The sequence below is a fragment of the Manis javanica genome, chromosome 10 (genome assembly GCF_040802235.1).
Source record: "Manis javanica isolate MJ-LG chromosome 10, MJ_LKY, whole genome shotgun sequence".
Taxonomy (NCBI): domain Eukaryota; kingdom Metazoa; phylum Chordata; class Mammalia; order Pholidota; family Manidae; genus Manis; species Manis javanica.
This window is the reverse complement of record NC_133165.1, coordinates 84007300-84032900: the sequence shown is the minus strand read 5'-3', so window position 1 is coordinate 84032900 and position 25601 is coordinate 84007300. Positions and strand designations below refer to the sequence as shown.

Genomic DNA, 25601 nt, shown 5'->3' with positions numbered 1-25601 from the left:
TATGGAGGGAAGGAAAGACCTAAGGCATTAACTAGGGAAAAAGATAGTCCATGTTGGGAAGTCATGAGGAATGAAAACAAGAGATGGGGAAAAAATGGAAAAATTATTCAGTGGCTCTTAGTTCAAGCTTCTTGAGGGCAAGAATTGCATCATCTGTTTCCATTTGACCCCGTGAAGGTCTCCAGTGCTACTCTGCACATGGCAGGGATAATCAAGTACTCAGTAAACAGTTGTTGCTTGTTGAAAAGTTATCCAAAAGGCAGAGTGGGGTGGTATAAAGAACACTCAACTGTCTTGGAGGCCTGACCACCTACTGGCAGAGGGAACTTGGATGAACCACTGTTTCCCAGGGCCTCAGTTTCCCTACTGGCAAAGCAATAAAGGCAAACCAAGATCTTCAGGTCCTTTCTCACCTTAGTTCTCTTTCCCTGGCTCTACGATCAGAATGCTAAGCTTCACGAGCCCCTGTTGGTCCTTGAGCAGGGCTGGCATGAAGTGGGCAGTTGGGCTGGTATGCAGAGTTTGGAGAGGAAGGCAACTAAGGCCCAGTGAGTAGGATGGGACCCTCTAGATACAGGCCAGTAAGAGTCAGCCCACTAGGATGGCAGCGGATGAAGAATGATCAAGCCAACAGCTCCCCACATACATTCCCAAATCTTCCTTGCTGAGATGTCTCAGGATCTTAGGGATTTTTTACAACTCTACAACTTGCAAATATTGAAATACCTGGGCTCGGTTATTGAATGTCCTTTATTTTTTTTCTGCACTCCCTCCTTAGGGGATCTCAGTGTCACTGATGACTTCCAAATTTATATCTCCAGCCTGGAATCGCCACCAAGCTCGTGTACCACTAGATCTGTGTATCCATCTGCCCTCTACTCGATGGTTAACAGGCATCTCGAACCTAACATGTCCAAAACTGACTCCTCCCCAGACCAGCTCCTCCTGCAGTGTTTCCTGCACCCATTGATGGTGACACCATGGTTTGGTCACTCAGGCCAAATCCCTTGGTGTCATCCTGCCTCTACTCTTTCTCTCACACCTTCCATCTGGCCTATCAGCAAATCCTTGGCCCTCTCTGCAGAATATTCCAGAACCTGACTACTTGTCACCACCTCCACTATATCTCCTTTGTCCAGGCCACCACATTTTAGCTAGTACAGCAATAACTGGTCTGCCTGCTTTTGCCCTTGTTTTCTCAATCTAGTCTCAATAGGGCAGTAAGAATTTTCTGTAAAAATACAAAGCAGATCATCACTCCCTGCTCAAAACCTCCAGCGAGTCCCCACATCTTACTGAGTGGAAGCTAGCACCTCACTGTGACTTGTAGTCCCTGCATGACTGGACCCCATCACCTCTCAGGCCTTCCACTTGTTCTTCCCCTAATCCCTCTGCTCCAGCCACATCAGCCTCATTACATCACTGTTCCTCCAACACTCAGACTCGCTCCCATGAGGGCCTTTGCCCTTGCTGTTCTCTTTATCTGTAATGCTCTTCCCAAAACATGCATGGGCACCCAGCATCTGGTAAATGGCAGGCTCCACATGTTGAGGGGTCTGAGCAGGAGTAAGAAAGGGAGCGAAGAGCAAGGACACCAGAAACAAAGCACCCAGGCTTACTCTCTCAGTCCCCCTCCTTGGGTGGCACTTGCCCCACTCTGGCTCCCCAGAAGAGCTAAGCGCTAATGGAATGGCGTCCCTCTAGGGCTTTCTGGGACCTCTTGCAAAGGAATCACCTCACTCCCCTGAGGCTGAATGTGACCGCCCTCTCACCCAGCTCCTCAAGGAGTAGGGAGGAAGGGGTCTCTTCCAGTCATGCTCTCAGGACACATTTATTTCCACCTTGGTCCAGCTGAGCCTGGGCCATCCTGTCCACCATGGCTACCCCTCTCCTTAACTAGAGCTTCTCTTCCTTTCCGGCCCTTCCTGGCTGCCCCCAATCTTCAGACCCCACTGGCACATACTGGGGGTAGGCCAGTGGAGGGGGAAAGGCAAGTAGACCTGAAGGGAAAGGTTTGGGGTGGGAGGATGCACAGCTCAGACAGACAAGGAAAGTGAAGCCAAGAGAAGCCTTAGGTGTGATGAGCTGGTGACCTAAAGTGAAGCAGTGAGGGCCCGCCAGAAAAGGGGGCCAAGTCAGAGGCAGAAACAGGGAAAGAAGCAAAAGCCAACAGATGGCATGAGCCAGAGACAGGAGCCACAACACAGGCAGACGGACGGACGGACGAACTGAGAGGAAGTCAGGGACAGACCGGAAGACGGAGAGGAAGGGGCAGCCAGCCAGAGAGGGAGGGGGACAGAGACTCCCCAGACAGAGCTGGGGCGCGAGAGCCGGAAGACAGACCGAAGCGCTGGGCCACAGGCGCGCCGCCCGACAGACGGCTGCAAAGCAAGCGCGGGGGCAGCGGGGTGGAGGCGGCGCGGGCGGGCGCAGCGGGGCGGGGCGGGCGCCGGGAGCCGGCTCGTAAAAGCCGCGCCGAGCAGGGAAATTGCCGCCAGAATCGCTGAGCTCCACAAAACGCCGCCCGCGCAGCCCGCCGCCGCGCCCGCTCCAATCTCCAGCCTCATCGCCGCGCGGGCTGGTTATGCATTTAAATGTTATTTAATTGGATTGCGGAGGAGCTGGGGGCCAGAGCGGCCCCCCGCCCCCGCCCCGCACGCCCAGGCTGCTCGCCTCCTCCGCAAATCTGTTTTCCAAGTCACAGATTGCAGCGCACCCCCTCCCGACGTGCTCCCCCACCCCGACAGCTCCCCTTCGTGTCTGGGCTCTTTCTCCTGTTTCCCCGCCCAAACGGAGCCAGAGGACACTCAGAAAGACACAAGACTCCCGAAGATACATGGAAACGCAGGCACACACACACAACAGCAGCAGCAGCAAAAATGGGTCACACTAAATTACACAACTGTCCATCTGGAAGCTTTAAAAACTGCACAAGAAAGATTCCCATGGACCTTACAGAAGTACATAAATGCATGTAATGCACTGGAGATCCGCACTCCAGAGGGAACACATCACCCTACCCCTTGGAATGGGTCCTACAAAGTCGCACTGCCACACACAGGAAGGAAATCGTGCTCATCAGGGACCTCACAGGGTGACTCATAAACCTTCCTCAAAGCCAGGTAAGAAGCCAAACATCTACACACTCTCACACTCAGAGCAAGAACAGCACACTCCAGCCGCTCAACTGTGTGCCTTTCAGGGTTGGAAGGCAAACCCCTCCTTCAAAGCCATCCTGTTCTCCCAATCCAAAGCAGAAAGTAGGGGGTCTGATAGGTTCTGAGAAGCAACTATATCAGTCATCAAGTTTCTTAAAACTGAACAAAGAAACAAACAAAACTGGGCTAAAATTACAACAGGTAGGCTGCAGGGTAGAGACTAAGGAGACCTTCCTAAGAAGACAAAGTTTGAGGTGAGACTGGGCTTCTCCCATATCATCTGCAATTTTGCAGCCTGCCCTAGGAGTTAGCACCATCAAGGTGGATGGAAGGACAGAATGACCTGCTGAGACATGTCCTCCACACACTCCCATCCAGCAGACAGGAAATTGCTGGCTTGAAATGATCAGGGTCAAGCTGCTTCAATTAATGAAAATGGAAATGGCAACCCAGCTTGGCACAGGCTACCCTGGAGGACCATTCTGGGCTCTCACCACTCCTGCAAGCAGCGACTGACATCAGGCTGAGATCCTTGAGAGGCATGTAGGGGCAGAAGAATGGGCAAGAAAATATGTGGGAAAATTCTATTACAGTTTCATTTTTTGTTTTGTTTTGTTTTTGACAGAATGAGTATCAAAATGGGAGGGAGAGAAAGTTTCCCCAAATACATTATAATTCAACCTTGACTGGGCCAGGCTGGCATTAAAGCCTCTGAAGAAGAAAGCAATTCAGCTTCCCCCAGAGCAATTCATTTTTGTATCACCTGATGGTCATAGCTGGAAAGTTTATCCATGTGTCTAACCTCAATGTCTCATGCTCCAAATGAAATTACTTCCTTCTTTGAGGCCTTAGGAAAAAATAAACAGCTGGCCTACATCTTCCTAAACAAGAATACTTGATTAGTTGGGACTTAATCTGGGCTGGGCCACAATCTCTGTTGTCACTCTCCATTCCACCCATCTCTGCCCAGCTATGCCCAGGTTGGGTTTCTGGTCATTTTTGCTCCAGTGCTTGGACACCCCCTAACACAACCTGCTGCAGTTTTCTATCCCAGAGGTTCACAGAACAAGAGATCAAAGAAGCCCCACTCCTTACTGAGCCATTGAGCCATACCCAACCCTTGGTTCCTGCCAATTCCCGCCCTCCCCACACCACACCCTCTGCCCCTCCCCTTCATCCTGTTTCCTATCCCTTTGCTATTGGAGCTGAGAAATTCGTGGAGATCTGGCACGGTGGTCCCCTCTTCCAAACAGCAACTCCAAGGAAGTAATAAGATTTGAGCAAGTGCCGAGAGAACTCTCTAGTTGCCGCCCTCTCTCACAGGCCTGAACACCGCCTGCCCGGCACTCTGAAGGCTAATCACTTCCTCAGTCAGTGTGCCCAGAATGCTGTGTTTCGACTTGTTCAGAACACATTTGCCATGTGATTTATACTATATGCCTACATCTCCCAGCACCAGACAGTGAGCAACACGAGGGCAAAGAACCATCTAATTCACCTGTCACTCTCTACGGTGCCTAGTGTAGGGAATAACACACAGCAGATATCAGTACGAATTTGAATTGACAAAGTGAAGTGAAGGTCCACACAATGATCGAACTGTGTACTCAATCTTCCTTTAAGCTGTCATGTTTCAGTAAATGAAAAAAAAAAAAGAGTAAGAAGAGTCTCTTTTGTCCCCAGGACACTCTAGCCTTCTGAGTCTCAAAAGCACCCCACCCCAAGCACAGCTTGGTCTCTATCTTGACTGTGTGTGTATGTGCCCATGTACATGCACACATACTGGGGTGGAACTTCTGAGACCCCACCACTCCACTGAACCAGAATTTGAATTCCCATCACTGAGCAAAAGCTACCAACTCTGGGGACACTCGTGTTAGTGGGTAGGCACCTTGGGGCTGACCTCCAAAACCAGATTTAATGCATGACTTGCACACTTGTCCTTAACACCTACTTTGTGCCAGATGTGGGGTTTCATAACTTGGTAAAGAAATACAAGAGACTGTTCCCTGTACTTCAGACCTTCTGGGACACTTACTTTTTTAAACCTGCATAGATAATTCCTGATTCACAGTCCGGGTTGTAAGCCACTGATCCCTACATCAGTGCTGTCCAATAGAACTTTCTGCAATGATGGAATGTTCTGTATCTGTACCATCCAATTGGTGGCCACTAGCCACATGTGGTTACTAAGCACTTGAAATATGGTTAGTGATTGAGGAATTGAATTTTTATTTTACATGATTGTAATTAAGCAGCCACACGTGGCTATTGGCTGCTGTATCAGACTACATTCTAGATGACCCCAAATTACTTAAATTTAGCTTTAAAACACATCTCACAATATTGTTTGGTAGCAGCTAAAGTCTCCACTCCTTTTGGCTTAGGAGTAAACCTGAGCTTCCACACTGTAAATTCACTGTCATTTGTGCTGAAGAAACTGTTCTAGAATGAATTGGGGGTGGGTGCCCAGGTTTGTGAATTAAGTCCTATCAGCTAGCTAAGCCACCACCTCACTCTATACTGCTCAGACAAGAGAAAAGTTACTCCTTAGAACCCTCTTCTGTTAAGAAGCTGACATTCATGGGGAACAGATAAAGCAGTGACATAAATTTAGGTGCTTGTTATGGACTGAATTGTGCCCCCTTCCACCAAAATTCATATGAGATAATCCCCAACATGACTGCATTTAGAGATGGTAAGGCCTTTAAAGAGGTAATTAAGGGTAAATGAAGTCATAAGGGGGGAGGGCCTTATCCAGTATGTCTGATGTACTTTTGTAAAAGAAGAGATGCCAGGGAGATGCACACAGACAACAGGCCACAGGAGGACACAAAAAGAAGATAGCCCTCTGCAAGCCAAGGAGAGAGGCCTCAGCGGAAACCAAACCTTCTGACACCCACATCTTGGATTTCTAGTATCCAGAACTGTGAGAAAATAAACTTCTGTTGTTTAAGCCACCCAGTCTGTGGTATTTTTGTTATGGCAGCCCTAGCTGGGAATAGGTAGGCCCAAGACCCTCATCAGCCTCTCCCTGACAAGATGCACCCCAGTAACTGAAGGCAAAAGCCCAGTAGGAGTCAGATCCAGCAGTGACACCTAAATGCTCAAGCCAACTGTGGATAAAATGAGAGTTCCTGTGTCCAGGATTCTCACCTGACCATGGTTGACTAGCTCACTGCACACCTGTGGGGAATACATGGCTGTTGACTCTACAAAAAGAGCTCTGCCCAGTGCTCTGGGTGTGACATGGTAGCAGGGCTGGAAGGCTGCAGGAGAGCAGAGGCTGGAGTGGTGGCAGCGCCGAGGACAGAGGCCCAGAGAATGGCTGTGCGGGACGGCTGTGCGGGACAGCTGTGCAGACAGACGGGCCGAAAGGATGGCTGTGTGGGACGACTGTGCAGAGAGGCCCAGAGGACAGCTGTGTGGACAGAGGGGCCCAGAGGCAGAGACCGGCTTGCTGCATACATACTCACTCTGAGTGAAGGGGATTTTAGTGACTGACCTGCCACCTGGAAATAAAATTGGGTATAACCTTTTCACCCCAAGAAAGTTTTGCTGTCATTTTCTTTGGTCACATTGAATCCACAGAGAACTTGCCTGGGCAAGACACCATCATTCTGGTCACTAGAATGATCAGGTGCTTCTGCACACTGCCCAACCCTACCCCACCACCTCCTAAATCTACCCTCAGTTCTAGGCCTTCACCCAGATTCGACTATTCCCCTAGGGTATCTTCCCTATACACTAATCCCCTCCCTTCCTATTCCTGACCCCATTGCACCTACACTGCCTCCTATATGACTTGTCCCTTTATCCCCCATCTGTTGGGTGTTCTAAGTGTGTGTTTGTGCACCGCACTTCTCCCACTGGACTGCAAATTCTCAAGCATTAGTTTAACAATTAAGACCTTTCACAAGCTGGATCCAACTTACCTCTCCAGCTTTTCCTCCCAACTAGGCCAAGTCAACACTGACCTACTTGCCACCCCTTGAACATAAGGATGCTCTTTTCTAAGCGCCCCTGAAATGTCCCCATCTCTAAGGTCACCTGAAATGCCACCTCCTCCAGAGAGCACTCCATGACTACCTCAGCTAAACATAAAAGGAAACAATGGCTTTTATTTCTGAGCAGTTATCCCAGTGTCTAATCCAGTTCTCTGCAACATGGGGCAATAACTACTTAGTACTGTTGCACTGACAGAAGAAAAAGGAAAAGGAGTCTAAGGCATGGGGAAGTACAAAACTGTCATGCAGTGCTGATGCTAACTACCTGGAATTAGCACATACTACACGATCTTAAGAGCACAATCCCCAACAAGACTACCCTCACTTCGGGTGCCAGCTGCAAGCTTGGGGGTCCCCAGACCACCTGTACTTCCAACTGACTGGCTACAAAAACATGGGAACCCATGACTCCCTCACGTTCAATAATTTGCCAGGATGACACAAAACTCAGCAAAGCGTTCTACTTAAATTACAAATTTGTTATAAAGACATACACCAGGACCAGCCAAGCAAAGAGACATAAGGCATGATCTGGGAGAGTCCCACACACAACTCCTTTCCCCATGGAATTAACACACATCCATGTATTCACTAATCAGGAAGCTCAGCAAAGCCTCAGTATCCCGAGTTTTTATTAGGATTTCATTATGTAAGCATAATTGACTGAAATCATTGACCTCAAGGTTGAATTCAATCTCAGCCACCCTCCCCTCCCTGGAGGTCAAACTGCTATCACCTGGCTCAAAGCCCCAACCACAAGTCAAATTTCAGCATAAACTCAGGTGTGATCTGAGGGGACCACCATGAATAACAAAAGAAACTCCTATCGGAAATTCCAAGGATTTAGAAACTCTCTCCCAAGAACCAAGGATAAAGGCCAAATTCTTTATTATACAATGGGGGGAAGGGGACACTTACACTAAAAATTTTATCAGTTTTGAAAGCTAGAGATCACTTGTCCCAGATGATAGTTTCCAACCAAGTGTTTCTCATTAAGGTGGTCTCAAGACTTGCTCTGTTCCCAAGACTTGCTCTGCTCCCAACTTGATTCACTTTCCCAGCCCTTACTAAAGGGGTATGCCTGGCAGTCATTCAGCAGACAGACCAGGCTCCCATCCACCTACCACCTGTTCCCCACTGTGCCCTGAGTAGCAAACAAACCACTGGACAGGCCCCCAAGAGAGACCCTACAGCTTAGATAAGGCAGTTAAGAGTTATGCTTGTATCATCTATCCAACTATGCAAGAGAACCCTCTGCAAACAGTGAAGAGGTAAGAGGGGAAAATCTAAACTACCACCTTCTACCCCTGACACTGAAAGAAAAAAATAAGCCAACACAGAAGTGTTTAGGAGTTTTTAATGCTTAGACTGAAAAATCACAGGCTTGGTTTTTCATAAAGTCATAGGGCCAACTCTGCCAGGGCAAGAATCTGCCCCTCACCCAGGCCACAGGGGGAGGCCCAGACCTCCCCACCCCCAGCAAAGCCTTTGGAGTGGAGGAGCTTCCTCTGTAGTGCAGGGACTCCCCAACCCAGAGGCAAGAAAGCAAGAAGAGGTGTAATGAGCACCTATGTGCCAGGCACTAAGTAAAGCACTTTCTAGTGTTATCTCAGTGAATCTCCACACCAACCCCTTGAGGTAGGGGTCCCTGTATTATAGATAAGGATCCTGAGGCTTGAAGCAGTTAATCAAGTTGTCCAAAGTCACAAAGTTCACAAGTCTCAAAGCTGGGATGAAAATCCAGGTCTTCTGGCCTTTCCTAATCTCACACTGAATTCTCTCTCTCTGAGCCAGCCTCAGTCCCCCATTAAGTTTACTCTTACCATCCACATCCCATGCTTTGTCCTGGTCCCTGTTAGGAAAGGAGTCAGCTTGACAGAAGCTGGTCTATGAGGATGGGGGAATCTGGCAAAATCTTTTCTCTGAAACAGCAAATACAACCTCAGAAGTCATTGTTTAGGTCACTTGCAGCTGGACAGAGGCTCCCAAGGAAACTGAGGTAGAGCAATCTTCAGGTGCTGGTCCTCTGTGGAGTTAAGGTACCACAGGACCAATGAGACAACACTCAGAAGGTGAAGAAGGTAAAGAAAGTGAGAATCAGCAGGGTAAGCACGAGTAGTGTCAGAACTTCTGTGCTGGGTCCCAGCAACCAGAGAGCCGAGGAGGTTCTTGTTGCTCTGGTCCAGGAGGCATGTAGTCATTTGCTTGCCCAAGAATGACTTAGGGGCCTTGAATGTGTCCTACCCCAGACCATAGGGGTACTCATTTCATTAGCAGTGGCAGCAGCCCCAATTCATTCAGTCGCTCCTTGGCCAGTGCCTCCCAGCCCCTGTTGGCCTGTGGGCTACGAGGTGAGGGGTGCAGGAGCCCCTCCACCTGGACCTCGGGCATCAGGCCAGCAAGAGCCCGCCGTGCCCGCTGCTCTGCCACCCGCCCCACTCCCACCACCAGCCGTACCCCCAGCAACTGCACCTGCCGGCGGAGGGCTGAATCACAGACCCCAAGAAGCTGTTCTCGCTGTTTGGCAGGCAGCTCAGCAGGGGTGAGGTTGCGCCCACTGGGAGCCAGGAAGAGCAGAGGACACAGGTTGTGGACAAAACAGTGGCGGAAGAAGACCTCAGGCTGTCCACAGAGATTCCGGAAAAAGCCCCAGAATCGGGCACCGCTCACCTCTGACTGAGGGCACTCCAGTCCCAGCACTGGTCGCTTAGGGTGCTCTTGAGATGGGGTCAGCACAGGCCCCCCAATGCCCAACCAGTCCCGGACTATATTCACTTCCCCAAAGGGCACCTGTGGGGATGGAGAGGGACATGAGGGCTTCAAACTGGAGGCATGATACGTGGGCTCTCGACTAGCTGACCCACTTCTACCCTGTGTGAGGATCTAGCCTGGACGTCCTTCTTGCACCTCTATCCAAAGGCCTGAGACAAGGATTCCCAGACCTGTGGCTTGATTCTATCCATCTTTCTCCAATTTTTAACTGTGACTGTGGTCCAGAAGAATTTCTTTACCTCTAACCCCACTAGACTTTGGGACCACATACAGGAAGGACATGGGGATATCTGCCCCGACCAAATGGGTATGTGGGGTATTACTGGAGACAGGCAGATGGTCCGGAACAGAAAGGAAGCCAGGATTACAGGAGGCATGAGGACAAGGGCTGACCACTGCTCTCTGGATGCCCTCAGCCCCAAGCCTCAGGTTGTCATTTTCATCCATCATCATTGATCACCTTTCATCCCCCCAGTTGGGGTCAATAAAAGCGATTGAGCCTCCTACCCTGAAGCCTCTTCCCCTCCCCCACCTGCCAAGCCTCCCCACTGAGGGGCAGTCATTCATCCTGAGGTCTGAAAGGAAAGCAGGCAGGCCCTGCAGCCTGGCTGTTCTGGACCTCTCCTCAGCTAAAAAACAGAACCCCAGTTGCCTGAATGCCCCACACCACTTCCATGCCCATCCTGTCAACCAGTCTCCCAAGGAAGCAGTAGTCCTGATCCCTCTCCTGACCCAAACACTCTAGGGAGAGGGGAGATCCGGCAAGGTAAGGTAAAGATGGGGCTGGCGGAAGGAAGGCTCTCAAGGGCAATTAGTGGACAGCTCACAGGAGAAACGGAATTACCATTAATGTGCTTGGTTAACTATGGGCAGTGAGGCCAGGAGTGTCTGAGACCACAGGAGCCAGTGTGGGCATTGGGAGGGGAGTGGGGGGCCCACTCACATGTCCACAGCCATGTACGTGCACCTCCTCCACAGCACACGCAGCCCAGTATCTACCTTGGAGCCTCCCACCCCACCCACCAGGGGAAGGCAAGCCCTTTACCCCAGTCTGGGCCATGCCAAAGGGTCCTGGGTTCATGCCCAGGAACAGTACTTCCTTGGGGCCCTGGCAGTAACGGGTCACGTAGTTGCGATGTGGCTCCCATGCATACTCCACAGGATTGTAAATGATGCCCACAGGCTCTGAAAACTGCAGTTGGCTCAGCTCAGCATTAAGCCGAAGCTCCTCCCCCAGGAAGCCCCCAGCCAAGCTTTGAAGGCAGGGCTGGGACTCCATCTGGGCACCTGAAGGCTCATGGAGGGGTCCCAGTGGGAAAGCCTGGGGAGCAGCCATGTCACCGGCACCTGGAAAAGAGATGGACAGAGGCCCCATCAGCCCTCAGTCCTACAGTGGGAGGGGATCCAGGCTGGCCAGGGCCCCTACTACCATTTCTTGGCAGAAAAGATTGTGTCAGCCATCCCCTAACCTTCAGGCAGGACTGAGCTCACTTCAGTTCTCGGTAATGAAGGGCCCTTCCTCTGACAGCTTCAAGTGTCCTTCTTCTTCATATTATCACCTGGTGAGAATAACCCATTAACACTAATCATCCTCCAGCCAAACCTCGGTTCCATCAGGCATAAGCCCTAAGTCACTAGGTTCTTGGGCCATGCCGAGCACATGGTAGGCTTTCAATAAATATTCACTGCTGGCAGACTTTCATCACCTTTAATATCATTCTTAATAAGACAAGCCCAGCCAGGATAGGCTGCGTCCTGGAAGCCAATATCCTGAAGAGTATGATGCAGGTGCACAGCCACAGCCCAGAGACTAATTGCAGAGGGCTAATTACAATAGCTTCCAGGTGGCACGCAACTGCTCTGTGCCAGATACACCTTATTGAGCCTTGTAACAACCCCATGAGGTGGTAATTATTGCTCCCATGTTATAGGTGAGAAGACTGAGGCTTAGCAAAACCAAGCAACAAAGTAACAAAGCTGGGATCTGAACCCAAACTGACTCAAGGCTGTGCCCTTAACCACCCACACCATCTTGCCTTAGATGGATGGATCAGCCACCCTGCTAATTTAACCACCACCCAATCCCAGCCCAGCTTCTTGCCCACATTCAAGAACCCTCTGTGGTGAGTAGGATGACTACCAAGACTCGGAATAGACTCTTACAAGCTACATAACCAAGGCCAGAGCCTGGGATTTCCTGATCCAAATACTAGGAATAATAATGTAGGGAAAATGGAAGTTCCTATGGCCAGGAACCTCACCTAACCCTAAACTACTTGATGTAGTTGGCCAATGCTTACACACTTGTTGGCAATGAGCCATTACTGGCCATGTTACTATTACAAAGAGCTCCTCCGCCCAGTGCTCTGCCCAGAGGCAAAGACAGAAACGGACTGCAGACTTGCCAGAAGCAGACATGATTCCAGCATTCAACATGCCAACCTGCCAATGTGAGAATAATAAAGCTTGGTATAAACCCTTTTACCCTCAGTGTTCCATTGTCTTTATTCGGTCTCACCTAATCCAGAGTGAACTTCCCCACAGGCAATCCTCCTCAGATGAGACAAATAATATCCACTTAATAATATTGGTAAGGGACAGAATGAGATGTTATGTGTAACTAGTTGGGGAGAAAGGGGGCAGGCAGAGACAGCAATCAAGCAAGCTTTGTAACCTGCAAAGGCTATTCCTTTCAAACTTTCTTCTCACCACTCCCATGCAAACCCAGTGTTCCAGCCTGACCATCCCACTCAACACTTTCAAAATGCCTTCCTTACCCCACCTCCCAAAACTGCACATGCCACTTCTACAAACCCAACCAAATACACTCCTTAAGTCAACCAGGACTATGACTTCCCCATTCCACACATCCAACTCATACCATCCCTCAAGATGCAGCTCACTAGCCCTCTGGTAAAGCCTTCCCTCCTCAGGACACTGCAGCATTTACCACAGCTTCCCAACCACAATCAACACAAGAGCAGGTTTGGCATGAGGCCTGGGAGTCTGTATTTTAAACAAGCTTCCTCGGGTGATTTTGATGATTGGTGAAGGCTGAGAACCACTGCGTGTCACAATGGTTAGTGGCTTCTTTGTGAATTCACAGATTGTCTCCCCAACTATACTTGAGCCAAAGGCCAGGTCTTGTTCAATTTCCTTCACTATCTCCAAGGTCCTAGTTTTTACTAGGTAGTCAACAAACAACTGCTCAGCTCTGTCCATCCCATCTTTTTTTATTCTATTTAGAACTACCTTCTAGGAAGGAGCATTTCCTGGTGGACTCTGCTCTATTCCCTACATCATGAGTTCACTCAAGGCTCAGCTGCCCACTTTGCTCTCCGCTTACAGCTCAGGGCTTGCCAGACTCTAGGTGTGTTTCCATCACATCTGAACCTCCCACAGGGCATGGACCATGGTTCATCTTCCTCTCAACCCTTTGCCCAGGTCAAGAGTAACCCCTTACCACAGATGGAGCCTCAGAGCTGACACAACAACTTGACCCACCAACCTGTTCTCTGACCCTAGCCTAGAAGTGAGAGAGAAAAAAAATCAGGGCCAAACTTAAGAAATCCTTCCCCAGACTCATCTCAGAAGTCTTAACTGACCCATCCAGGTGGCCACCCAGGGCCAAAAGGGCTCAAACAAAAGCTGAATAGGAGACATGTGGGGAACTCAAACGTCCCAGGAGCTCTTGCTTTGTTTCTCTCATGTAGCCCTAGTGTTAGCGGGTCAGACAGCTCTGGGATCTCACTCAACTCTTAAGCTGAACCTGTCTTTGATCTTTAGAGACCTCTGCTGGAGACCGCAAGGTGGGGATACACCAAAGAGTAAGAAGGCCTTAGTTTCAGTGTTTCAAAGCCACATCTGATAGCAAGAACCACAGGTGGGTGTCCAATAACTCAAATTCTAGTCCTGGTTTCATCTCTAAGATTCTCTTAAGCAAGTCACTTAACTCTCTTCACTGTGAAATGAAAATCACATATTCCACCCAACCTACCGCCCTCTTTTTTTTTTCTTTCAACATTTACGAGTCGCTTACCTGATAGGTATAGTAGCTATCTCTTGGTAGGGATGAAATCGGGTAAAATGTAAGCTCAGGTCATAAACTACTTTGAGAAGACAACTGTAATACACTGATTTGAGCTTTAATGTCCCGAACAAAACACTATGAGAGCCCTAAGGAGGAACTCGGAAGTCTTGCCTAAATTCACGAAGAGCCAGAGACTCAAGAAATGTGGATAACTTTATAGATGATAGTGTCATATTACATTAAGTGCAAAAGAAGCGGAGGGTGATCCAGCGATAGGCCTAACCTAGGTTCACCGACACTAAAAGCAAGTGAATACGGGATCGAAGACACTAAACACTCCCCTGTCCCTTGGGGACACTCCAGGACTCTACGGAGACAATCGGCAAATCCTTAAACCAATAACAACAACAACTGAGTATGGTATCAGAAACACTTTTTCCCTCCTTCTGGTTCGGAGGGGGCCGATTAAGCCTCCATACGAAAACAACGCGTCCGCCCGCGGGTTACGCCCAACGGGAAAGCCTGGTCCCCGCAGGCCTGCCGGACGCTTCTTTGCGCTCGGCTCTCCCTAAGTCGGGTCGAGACCCAGGCTGAGCGAGGGGTCCCGAAATACAGACATCCCCACTCCCCGCCTGTCGCCGCCTAGCAGCCCTGAGAGTCCGCAGCCTACCCCTGACGCCCCAAATTCCCGGCCTCCTACTCCCTCACCTGGTCCAGCTCCCCACACGGCTTCCGGTTCCTTTCCCCCCGCCCCCGGCGCGGAGGACTGTGGGAGTCGTAGTCGGCTTTGTGGAGCAAAGGAGATTGGCGTATAGCTGGTTCCACTTCCGCCGGAAATACTCAAATACCCGGAAGGTATGCAAAGTCAGCCTTAAGTGATGCTGGGGGTTGTAGTTTATTCTTTACATCAGCGCTAAATCGAGAAGAATTGAGGAGAGGCCACGTCCTTTAAGTACCTCGGACATCCAGGGTTCAAGACCTCAAGGGCATCACCTTTCCAAAAGTTCATCCACAATACTTTTCCCAAAGGGATTTCAAATCGGCCCCAATATCTCAATTTACCTGAGGATATTAACAATGACTAAAGACCATTTCTAGCCCTCCTGCAGCTGCAGGTATAAAAGACCTCCCTTTTGCAGCCTTCCAAGGGCTGTATATGGAACAGCCACGGAGCCATTTCTTGCATCTCCTAACAATTCTTGTAATGGCTTTGAGACTCTCCAGCCACCCTTACTACCATTTGCCTTATCTCCCTCTTCTGCCCTGCTGTCTACTCAGGCCTATAACCTCCCATCCTTCCCAAACCTCTTCTTCAAATACTCTATCCAATACATCTTCCTTTATCACTCCCAATCCCATGGCTGCACCTACTAGTCCATTACCTCCCAAACACCCCAATCCAGTACCAATATCCAAAACTTTTCCTCTGTCTGGGTCTGTTTCTGTGTCCTGACTATAAGATTTTCATTAGACAGGAAACGTCCTACAGCTAGTTATCTTCTGGATTCCTCCCACCACCATCCCTGTGCACCTCAGCACAGCCATGACTTAGATCTGGAAGAAATAAGGCCTCCCTTCAGGTGCTAAGGAAGGAGACCAGTGAGCCTCAGAACAGGAAGGATGCTACCCCCTTCCCCATTCTCCCCTGCTCTCTTACCAACAGACAGAAAATTAATGGGTGCAGAAGGACCTTCAGGGAACTGTGAGCAGTGACTCTCTAACACCAAAGATGAAAAACCAGCCCCACACTTGCAAGAATTTGGAAACTAAATTAATCATCCACATCATAAAGTCCATTATTTCCTGAGGTTTCATTTGTGCCAGATTCTCTCCCTGTGTCTTTGCCTCTCTCTGCTTATGTAAATACATTTCTATCCCGAATCTCTTGTATAGCTTTCTCTCTATATGTGTGTTTCTGTCTCCCTCTGTATACATCTATTCCCCTCTCTTTACTTCTTTCTCTTGAATGACTGAAATAAGAGTATTCTGAGCTTCTAGAACTGGCTATCTCCAAGACCTATGCATTTCTGTGCCTCTGAACAAAAATTAGCCAGGTTGGGGAGAACCATGCTGTGGTGTCATCTCATTGCTTAGGAATTCTGGGAGCATCACCATCCCTTGGACAACCTTTCTGCCCACTTTACCCTTCTGCAACTTGCTTGCCAGCACTTTGAGTTTGTCTCCACACTCCAAGTCCACTTCTGGCTTGAAATTAATGAGTGAAATGAGTGACAGGCAAGCAGAGATCCTTCATGACCCCTACCCGCAATTTCAACTTCCTGGAAAAGTAGGATAACTGTTTCTGTCCCTTAAACCTGTTCACCCCAGTGGACAAGCCCAGAGAGAGTGAGTCACAACACAGGAAGAAACTGAGTCTTGAGCAACCCACGGTGAGTCCCTAGAGCTGACCCCAGGGGAGTATGGGGGACTTCTCTTTCTCTGTCCATGCTATTCCTCCCTACCTGGTGAGTTCCTCTCAGGGAAGATGAAAGTGAAGAGCTCTCCTGAAGTGGAGTGCTTAAAAACGGAGGCCTGTAGATTTTCAATACATAGATTCTGAGAGCTGAAACTTGGGCTGGGGTGGGACCCTGCCAACCTGCCTTGTCCATGTCTTAGCCTCTTGGTGCTCTAGGAGGTCTCCAAGGGGCTGGCTCAATGCGATTTATGGATAGAGCTTGATGGGCAGGAGCAGAGGCAGACGCAGGCTGTGGCCTGGACAAAGCCTAGACACTTGAGTCACTCCCTAGGAAACAGCCAGGCCTGGGGCAGAGCTTCTGTCGCCAACCAGCCTAGGCATTAAGGGGTTAACCTGATGGCTAGTTTTCCTTTGGTGTCGAGCGCTGCCAGGACTGTGTTGGGCCATGAGCGCCATCTATCGGCCTCTAGCTTTAACTGTCAGCCACTTCGGTTTCTAAGCCAGTCTTTCAGCCCTTCCCCTGCCTCCCTGCTCCCAGCGTAGGGAAGGGGAGCTGTCTAGCTGCAGGGCTCCAAAGGCAAGTAAATAGATACCGGAGATTGAAGACTGATAAGGACCCTGTTTCACCTTTCCCTACGTATCAGGTGTCACTCTTGTTAGCTCCAGCCTCCTCTGCTGGAGGGAGCCCCAAAGGGCTTCTGGTGGTTGACTTCCAGTGTAGCCATATCTCGCAGCTCCACTGCACTGGACAGTTGTCCTCTCTCAGTCAGCCCAGTAAACATTAGAAGAGCATTGGAGAGTCAAGGCCACATAGCAGAGGCCTTTAGAGTCTATGTACTCAGACTGCCTGGATATGAATCCCAGCTTTGCCACTTACTAGTGATGACCTTGAGCAAATTACTTAACTTCTCCATGCCTTGGTTAACTCAGTTGTAAAATGGGAATTATTGTAATCTGTCTTCTTTTGTGATAATTAAATGACTTGATTACATAAGGTGCTCAGTACCATGCCCAGCACAGAGTGGTGCTCCATAAAGGTTCGTTGTTGTTATGTCCATGTGCCAGAGTCTCAGGCAGACATTAGTCTCAGGACCCAAAATACAGGCCATAGAGCCATATCAGACACAAGCATGGAGGACAAGACCAGAGAACACATCCTGGAGATTTCCACAAAGACAGTGACCCATATGCGCTGGGTCTGGGGCCTGGAAGTTCAGAATTGCAAGCAAAGTACTTTTCAGGTCTCCGAGATCAGCAGGAGATGGGATGAGGGGGTCAGAGAACAAAACAGCTTGAGGTAAAGCTGTAGAAAGGAAAGGCACTAAAGAAAAGGTACTAACAGGCCCTTAAAAGGACCCCAGTTTAGGGGAGTGGAGAGGATTCCCTATGTATGCAGTGAGCAAGGGCCACTGCATCCCAAAGACATGTCCTCCTTGGTACAGGCATAAAATCTCAAGATATATGGTATCACAGCCCCATCCCAGCTCTGTGGGGTTTGCCTCACCGTGCCTTTCCCCAGCTTGGTGGGGAGGAGCTCAAATATGGAGAAAGCTGCCCAAAGGTCCTACACATCCCACTCCTGGCTCCCTCCTAGAACTAGAGAACCAAGGGAGCTAGGCTGCAAATTCATCCATCAGTTTCCTTACAGATTTGGCCATTTCCCTGTCTCTGTGTCTTCTGTAACTCTGCCTTCATTTACGTTACTGGGAAATGGGTACATAGGATTCTTTTCCCAGGGGTGAGAGTGAGAGGCAGAATGACAACCTTTCAGTTTTCAGTAAACTGAAATGCAGAGCCAGTGGGGCCCCTGGTTCAGCCTCCCCACCCCTTCCCACCTCCCTGTCTCAGCCTCAAGATAGCACCGACCAGCTTTAGGGGCTGATGGCCACTTAACTGGAGGCAGGTGACAGCTTCCAGGTCTCTCCAACTCAGGTGTTCTCCCTCTCCTGGGGCCTGGACACCTGGGTCCCCAGGAGAGGAGCAGGGACAGGCTGGATGGGCTGATTTGCATCGCTTACTTGGGAAGCAATTATCGGAGGAGCTGTCAGCTCAGCGCAGCTCTCTCCTCGCTAATCGGATTTCACCAGAGCCCGGGGCTTGGGGGCCTGAGTAATTTGGCTTGATGCCGTGGTGGGAGATGTCAGGGCCAGGAGGCCGGACAATCTGTCTGAGTGGTGCTAGAGTTGTCCAGAGCAATTATCCTGAGGGGACCACACAGACATCAGATGGACAGCCAGCCAAGGGGACTGGACTGGCCCCCGAGTCCTGCATCAGGAGGAGGGAAGCTGGGCTTTGCGCAGAATGGGAAGGGCCTCTCCCACAGGTTGAACTGCATTAAGCAACTTAGAACAGGAGTCAAGATGAGTCTGGGAGGAGGGACAAGTGACAAGTGGGAAAGGAACTCAGAAAGCCCAGCTCCCAGCCTACAGGCACCCAGGCCCTGCCCTGCCCTGCCCTACCCTGAGTTCCCAGCAAACCAGCAGCTGAGCAGGACTTGCCTGAGGATGAGTCTTCCAAGCTCTCCTCCCTCCTCTGCAGTGCTCCCAGACCGTACTGTCCCTGCCCTTGATCTGGCTCTGTCCCTTTCCTTCTCTTGTCCTTGCAGCCCTTTTGAACTGTCCCCTCCTTCCCACAATTCCATCTCTCCCCAAGTTTTGCGGCAACTATTGACCCTCTCCCTGCCTCTGTCCTCCATTCCACACCTTTCGGCTAGTGGTAGGGATGGTAACAACAATTAGCAACCTCCCTGAGTGTTCCTCCTACACCAGTACTTTATGGTGGATTCTCCCATCTAATCCTCACAGTAACACCAGGAGGGACACACTCCGTACCTCTACTTGCTGAGGAGGACGCTGCTGCTGACTGAACTTCCTAAAGGAAGGATGACATCTGATCTTTGCATCCTGAGCCATCAGAGCAGCCCTGTCATTTCTTTGGTATACCACAGACGTGTATTGACTGAATCAGTGATCACTTGAACGATTTACCCTATTCTCCATTCCCAGCTGGACTCCAGGCTTGGCCCCGCAGCCCTCTCATATCCTGACGCCCCTGTCATTTCAGCTTGATCTCCCTCACACCTCTCCACACACTCTATGAACCAGCACATTGGAAAGCTGTCCTTACTCATCCTCTCTTGCCGTCGCACAACGGCCCATCTTGTCCCCTATGCCTGGAACATTCCTCCCCGCTTCCTCCTCTGCCACTGAATACACTGTACTCACTCCCCAAAGCCAGCTCCCCTTGGAAGCATTCCGTGATCCTACCTGTGTTTGTACCTCCCTGGTGACCCTTGTCACCAACTCTTACATGTCTCACTTATTGCTAAAATGCCTTATGGCCCCTGCTAGGCTGTGTTTTGAGAAGTCAACACTCAAGTCTCTCTCCTGAGCACAGGCTTATTGCCTTGTGTCTTTTAGGTGCTCAGTAAATACCTGTTGAAAACCTGAATATCTGCTCTCTATTTTTGTTGCTTTCATTCAGACATGCTCTTGTAGTGGGTTGAAAGGAATACTCAGCTTCCAAGGAAGCTTGGAGTTGGGGGTCTGTCACTTACCAGTGGTGTGACCTTGGGAGATCATTACCTCTCTGAGCCCTGGGCTGATCATTTCATTCTTCACCTGGAAAAGAGGATGACAATGCAGGACATGCGATGCAGCCTCATGTTATCTGCCCAGGGTCTGTCTCTGAAGCAGTGGAGATCTGTCTGTCTCTCCATTTTTCTGCCTTGCTGCTGAGTCCATGCCTCTCTGATCCCCATCAGTTGAGACACATAGCCCAGGAGTCCCACCACTCAGCCTCCTCACTGTCACACAGACCACTCACTGTCAATTTTCCTGATGCTACCATTCCCAGGGGTGGCTTGCCCTTTCCCTGGGAGCCCAGAGGACCAACTCCACCTTGATCCCTCACCCCTTTAAGTGACACCTTGAGTTCTCCCTCTGAAAATATTAATAATAAAGAAACAGGACTCTGGGCATGCAACTGGATGCAAATTGGCCCCAAATTCTCAGTCCAAGAAAGAGAATGCCTGAGCTGTGGACCCAAAGAAATCCTGTGCTCGTTTGCATGTCATTTGCATTAGATTTACATGTGATCAATTTCATGTTCAAATGCACAATCCTCCCTCCCCAGTTTTTCTCCCCCAGGGTCCACTCAGCGGCTGCCCCATCAGCTCCTACCCCTTCCACGACCTTCCTCATCCTTTTCCTTCTTCCTGCCAGGGTCCCCAGCCCCCAACTCCCTCCCCTACTGGCAAGGACCCACCTGCCCAACACCCAGAATAGATTCCTGGGGTCTTACCCCTTAGCTCAGGAGGGGCATCCCTGCCTGTCCCCTCTCGCCCTAAGACGGGCGGGAGCAGCAGACAGCAAGCGCGCCTCTCAGCAAATCCCAGCCCCATTCAGCCTGGTGATTAATGGCGCTGCCCTCCCCATGAACCTGCCTTTAATACTGAGGAAGTTATGAAACCGCTATACATCAGCAGCTCCGGCCCCCGCTGCCCCCACCCGCCTCCTTCTCTCCTCCACCCCCAACCCTCGGGCTCCCTCTTCAAAATCTCATTTGGGTTCCTGCCGCATGGGCCCACCCCTCCTCTGGCCTTTGCTGGATGGAGGGGGTGTCTGCCCCAGTTACCATCCCCAGTATGGACCCACATCTCATTTTCGCTTTCTCATTTCCCCCCTGCTCCGCCCTTCTCTCCCTCCCCACCCCCCACCACCACGGCTGCATCTCTGGACCCATTTAGAATTGCTGACATTTTATCTGCATTACATACATCACTCCGTCCCCAGCAGCCATCTCTCATGGATTGGCGGGGAGGGGGTGGTCCTCAGCTTGGGAAGATGGTGGGAAACAGGGTGGAGGTGGGGAAATAGATAGTACTTCCTCCACACCCCTTCCCCCTCAGGCCCTCTCCCCAGCCACCTGGGAGGTTATGCAGATGGAGACCTAGGAAGGGTGATGGCTGGGGTTAATACCCTAGCCTCCTCTTGTAATTCCCAGCTACCTCAAAACATCAAAAGATCTTTTCTTAGCCTACATGGACCAGGGAAGGTCAAGTTGCCCATCTGCCCCTTCCATGGGACCCCTCTGCAGGAGAGTATGAAAGTGGGTGTTTAATCTCTTTTAGCTGACCTGATCTAATATATCCCACACTGCCCTTTTGGGAAGTTCCTCTGAATATCTACCCACTGTGTCTCATGCTGCAGTCATTATTTCCTTCTTGCTTTGTCCTTAGAAGATTGAAGAGCAGTATTGCCTCTGAAATTAATTAAACCCTTTGTTCCAAAGCATGAGCAATCATAAGTACAGTCACCCACGCGTCTAAGTCTTATTAACATGTTAGGAGGTAGAGGGTGGGGCCGTCCTAGAAAGGAGGAAATTGAGACCAAAATCAGGAAGGGGAAAGGCATGAACCTGTCCAAGACCAGGAATCCAGGACCCAGGGGTCCCACGATCCCTGCAAGCAGCTTTCTCTCCCTAGAGAGGTGGACCAGGCAGAGTGCAGCAATAGACAGAGAGGTCTGGGCCAACAGGCAGACAGCAGAGGGGGAAGGGGGAGCTGGGAGAAAGACAGGCAAACAAAGAAACAAACAAACAAAGAGCTAGACAGACAAAGGGACCATCAGCCAGGGACAGGCAGACAGGCGAGAGGAAGCCAGCAGACGCGCGCTGGTATGGCATGTCCTAGCCCGGACATATGAGCAGGGCTCTCTCCGTCTGTCTCTGTCAGTCAGGGTCTCTGCTGGAATGTGTCTCTCAGGGTCTCTGGGGCTTTTTGCTCACTGAGTCTACACTATCCATTTTCCTGGGAATTTTTGTTTCCCCAGGCCTCCCCAACATCCTATCCCTTACCCTTCAGGTTCCCTGCCTGCAGCCCCATCCCAGTCACTCCTTCTGTCTGAGGCCATCTTTCTGACCTGCCCTTCATGCTTTCAGGGAAATTCAAAGACTTTCTGTGGATTTTGGCGGGCTCCCCCGGGAACCAGGCCAGTCCTCCTGGGATGAACAGGTGGGGCAGGGACTCCAGCTCTGGAACAGCTCCCCATTCCGCAGAAGGGAAAGAGCAGCATAGGACTGTGTCCCCATGCCTGACCAGGCAGAGCCAGTGAGGCAGGAGGAGCCCCAGAAGGAAGCTGCAAGGACCCCCTGTTCCTCTCCACCCTCCTGTTGGCTCAACCTCAGACAAAACAGACCTCCGGCAATGGGTGAGGGAGGAGGCTGATTTACACGCTGTTTGCATCTCACTTTCATGGCCCTGATTCCCATACATCTCCCAGACCCTGTCCTCCAATTCTGGCCTCTCTCCTGCTCTGTCTGGGCTCAAGAGGGTTGAGGGCAAAGACAGCAGAGCTAGGAGAGAGGGTGGGATTCACACACAGGTGCCTGTGAGTCTCCTTCACCCTGTGCACCAGCCACGCACTGTCCTCCAGACATGACTTTCACTGCTGTGCCTCTTAACTTTGTCCCCACGTTTCCCCCAGCCTTCCTCATTCTTCTGTTTAGCTCAACATTACCTGTCCTTTAGGGCCAGAAGCAAGCCCTCCTCTTCCACAAAGACGTGCCTGGTCACACAGTCCAGATAGTGGACAGCATCTCAAGAAACCACAGCATTTGTCTTACCTGTCTTCAGGTAGCTGATGCATCACTATCCCCATCTTAGAGATGAGACAATTGAGGCCCAGGATCAGTTAGGTAAGTTTCCCAGGGAAGGACAGTCAACAAAGAGGGAGTAAATGAGAGCCCAGGAGACTCTTCTCAATGTCCCCTGTCCTACCCTGTCCTTGTCATTTGGCTGGGAGCAACACCCCATTCTGGACTCTTCTTGTCTGGTTGGTGAGCATTGCCTAACTCCTAGATTAGGATTTCAGTCTCCTGCAAGCTCTCTGGGCTCCAGCCACACAGAATTACTGGCAATGCTCTGAACTCTCCTTGCCCTTTCTTACATGTCTTTGTCTATGGTGGCCCTTCTGACAGGACTGCCTTTCTGTCCACCCCTTTATGAACTGGGAAAACTCAAGCTCATCCCTCAAAACCCAGTTCAATGGTCACCTCCTCTGTGAGGCCTTCCCTGATGTGCCTCTGAAGCTCCCCCACACCATATTTAAGCCTCCAGGGTAGCACTGGTCACATTGTTGCTGAGAGCCAGCCTCCTTCCCAAGCCATAAGCCCTTCAAAGGCAGGGACCACCGTGTCCTGTTCAGCAATTTTCCCAGGACACACATTGTTTATTTGGACAAGATTTCATCAATATCTTCCTTCCCCAACCCAGGCCCAAGGAACAGGGGCATCAACCTTTGCTGAGATCAAGGAAAAAGACCAAGAAGTTGGGGCAATATGCAAGAGGAGGCATCCCAGGGGATTGTGTGGGGGTGCAGGATATGTATTTCTTGTCCTTCTAAATAATCCCTTCCACCCACCTTAAAGTTGAATGGATGAAGAGAAGAAGGTGGAAGAATAGAAGCATAGAGCTGAAAGGGAGAAGGGGGAACAAAACAAGGGAGAAAAGCGGTGGGCAGGAGGAGGGGGAAGAGTCAGAGCAGAGCAATGAGACAAAAGGGAGGGAAGAAGAGAGGAGTGGGAGGGAGCCCCAGCTGTTGATCCTCAAGTACACCCAGCAGAGACCTAGGATCACTCCTGCCCCCATTTCCCTGTCTGGTAAATGGGCCCATCTCTCCTTCTCCAAGAACAAGTGAGACTGGGGCAGACATGGGGATGGAAACCCTGCTGTGCGGTGTGCTCTGCAGCCCCTCACACACACTGTCTCACAGAGCTCACCTGAGAGGTAAGAATCATTATTTCCACCCTACAGACATAGGAACCGAGGCACAGAGGTGCACCATTTGTCTCCATGAGAGGGGATCTGACCCCAAATGCATGCTCTCCCCACAATCCCAGGGCCCTCTCAGCATTGAGGACCAACAAGAGAGGCAGACATTTCACAGGCCATTTGGAAAGCTGAGGTGCAGAGGACAGAGGGGAACCAATCACATCACCTCCACACCCCACGGAACAGTGTGTCATCCTCCGGCTCTAGGAAGCCCCCCACCCTGCATTGACTTAGTCTTTGCCTAGTAGATTGATGATGTTCAATCTAAAAATCTGAAGACCTGACAGGGGCTCTGAAGACTCACTTAAGCAGATGCAGAAAATTGCTTTGGCATTTTGTCCTTCCTTCTGCCAGCAACTGTCAACCAGCGGAGGGAGTGGCTCAGGGGGTTTTCCTTTAAAAGACCCCACAAACATCCTTTCTCCATCGCTCTCTCCTCCCCAGCTCAGAGGAAGGAGCAAGGAATATGGACTCCCCTTGGAGGACTTGGGGCAGATGGCAGGGACCAAGCAACAACCATGGCTTTCTGAGGCTCTGAGATGCCTGTGGCAAGGCAGCGACATGCAGCCCTCTGCCCCAGCCCCCACGAGGGACGTACGGGCAAGCTGTGGCTCACAGAGGACTCTCCACAGCCCCGCAGAGCCAGAGCCTTGCTCCTTATGAACAGGCAACCTCCCCGTGTTCAGCCTCCCTCAGACACCAAACCCAGTGGCTCATGCCCCTCTCTACCAGGAAGTCCATCCTAATGTCTAGCTCACAACTTTCCTACTGTTGCCTATCCAGTCCTCAGATGCTATGGCACAGCAGAGTCTGAGCTCTGATGGTCAGGGCATAGGGAAAGAATAAAGACTTAACTTGAAACCTGGGGGAAGGGAGGGTGGTAATGCAACAAAAAAGAAGGGTGGTTCCCTCAGCCCCATCTCTTCCCTCTATTAGCAATAGAAATGGAGGGTAAATACCTGGAAGGACTTCCTGAGAGAGAAAGGAGGTATTTCAGAATAGGATAATAAAAGGCAAAGGCTGTGTCCCCTTCCCATGGCCTCCCAGCCTGGACACCCTTCAGCAGCAGCTGCAGGAGAATGGCCCGCACTTCCAGAAAAGCTTGATGCTGGGGCTGCTGGGATCCTCACAGCTCACGCGGAAGAGAAAAGCCTGGTCCCGGAGCCCTCTGGTGGCCACTCAGATGCAGGACAGATGGCTCTGCTTCTAGAGGCCCAGCCTCAGAGCCCAGGGGGGTGGGGGCGGGAGGGAGGCTGGAGGGGGCTGGGAGCCCCATACAGGAGAGGCAGCTCCCAGCGCCCCACACTGGGAGAGAGGCCCGGTGCACAGCCCCAAGCTCATCACACCCACTGGCTAACCCCCAGGACAGGGTGGGGCCTCTGCTGCT

At 50.8% G+C, this 25601-nt stretch overlaps 1 protein-coding gene across 7 annotated transcripts in view; it reads right to left on the bottom strand.

Moving 5' to 3' along the window:
- Nucleotides 1-25377, bottom strand: part of SMUG1 (single-strand-selective monofunctional uracil-DNA glycosylase 1) — a 68970-nt gene extending 43593 nt beyond the window's left edge. Inside the window, exons 1-4 of one of the 7 annotated variants that reach the window (XM_073213447.1) lie at nucleotides 25174-25377; nucleotides 19940-20003; nucleotides 10983-11284; nucleotides 9638-9955 (exon numbers count right to left, since the gene is read on the bottom strand). In XM_073213447.1, coding sequence (XP_073069548.1) covers nucleotides 9638-9955; nucleotides 10983-11284; nucleotides 19940-20003; nucleotides 25174-25251 — 762 coding nt within the window. In that variant the 5' untranslated portion in view covers nucleotides 25252-25377. Of the gene's footprint in view, nucleotides 1-8508; nucleotides 9956-10982; nucleotides 11285-11406; nucleotides 11497-14675; nucleotides 14795-19939; nucleotides 20004-20685; nucleotides 20821-25173 lie in introns of those variants that run through there. The other 6 variants (XM_073213446.1, XM_017678636.3, XM_017678637.3 and 3 more) reach the window with 6 other exon arrangements.
- Nucleotides 25378-25601: the final 224 nt, after the last annotated feature.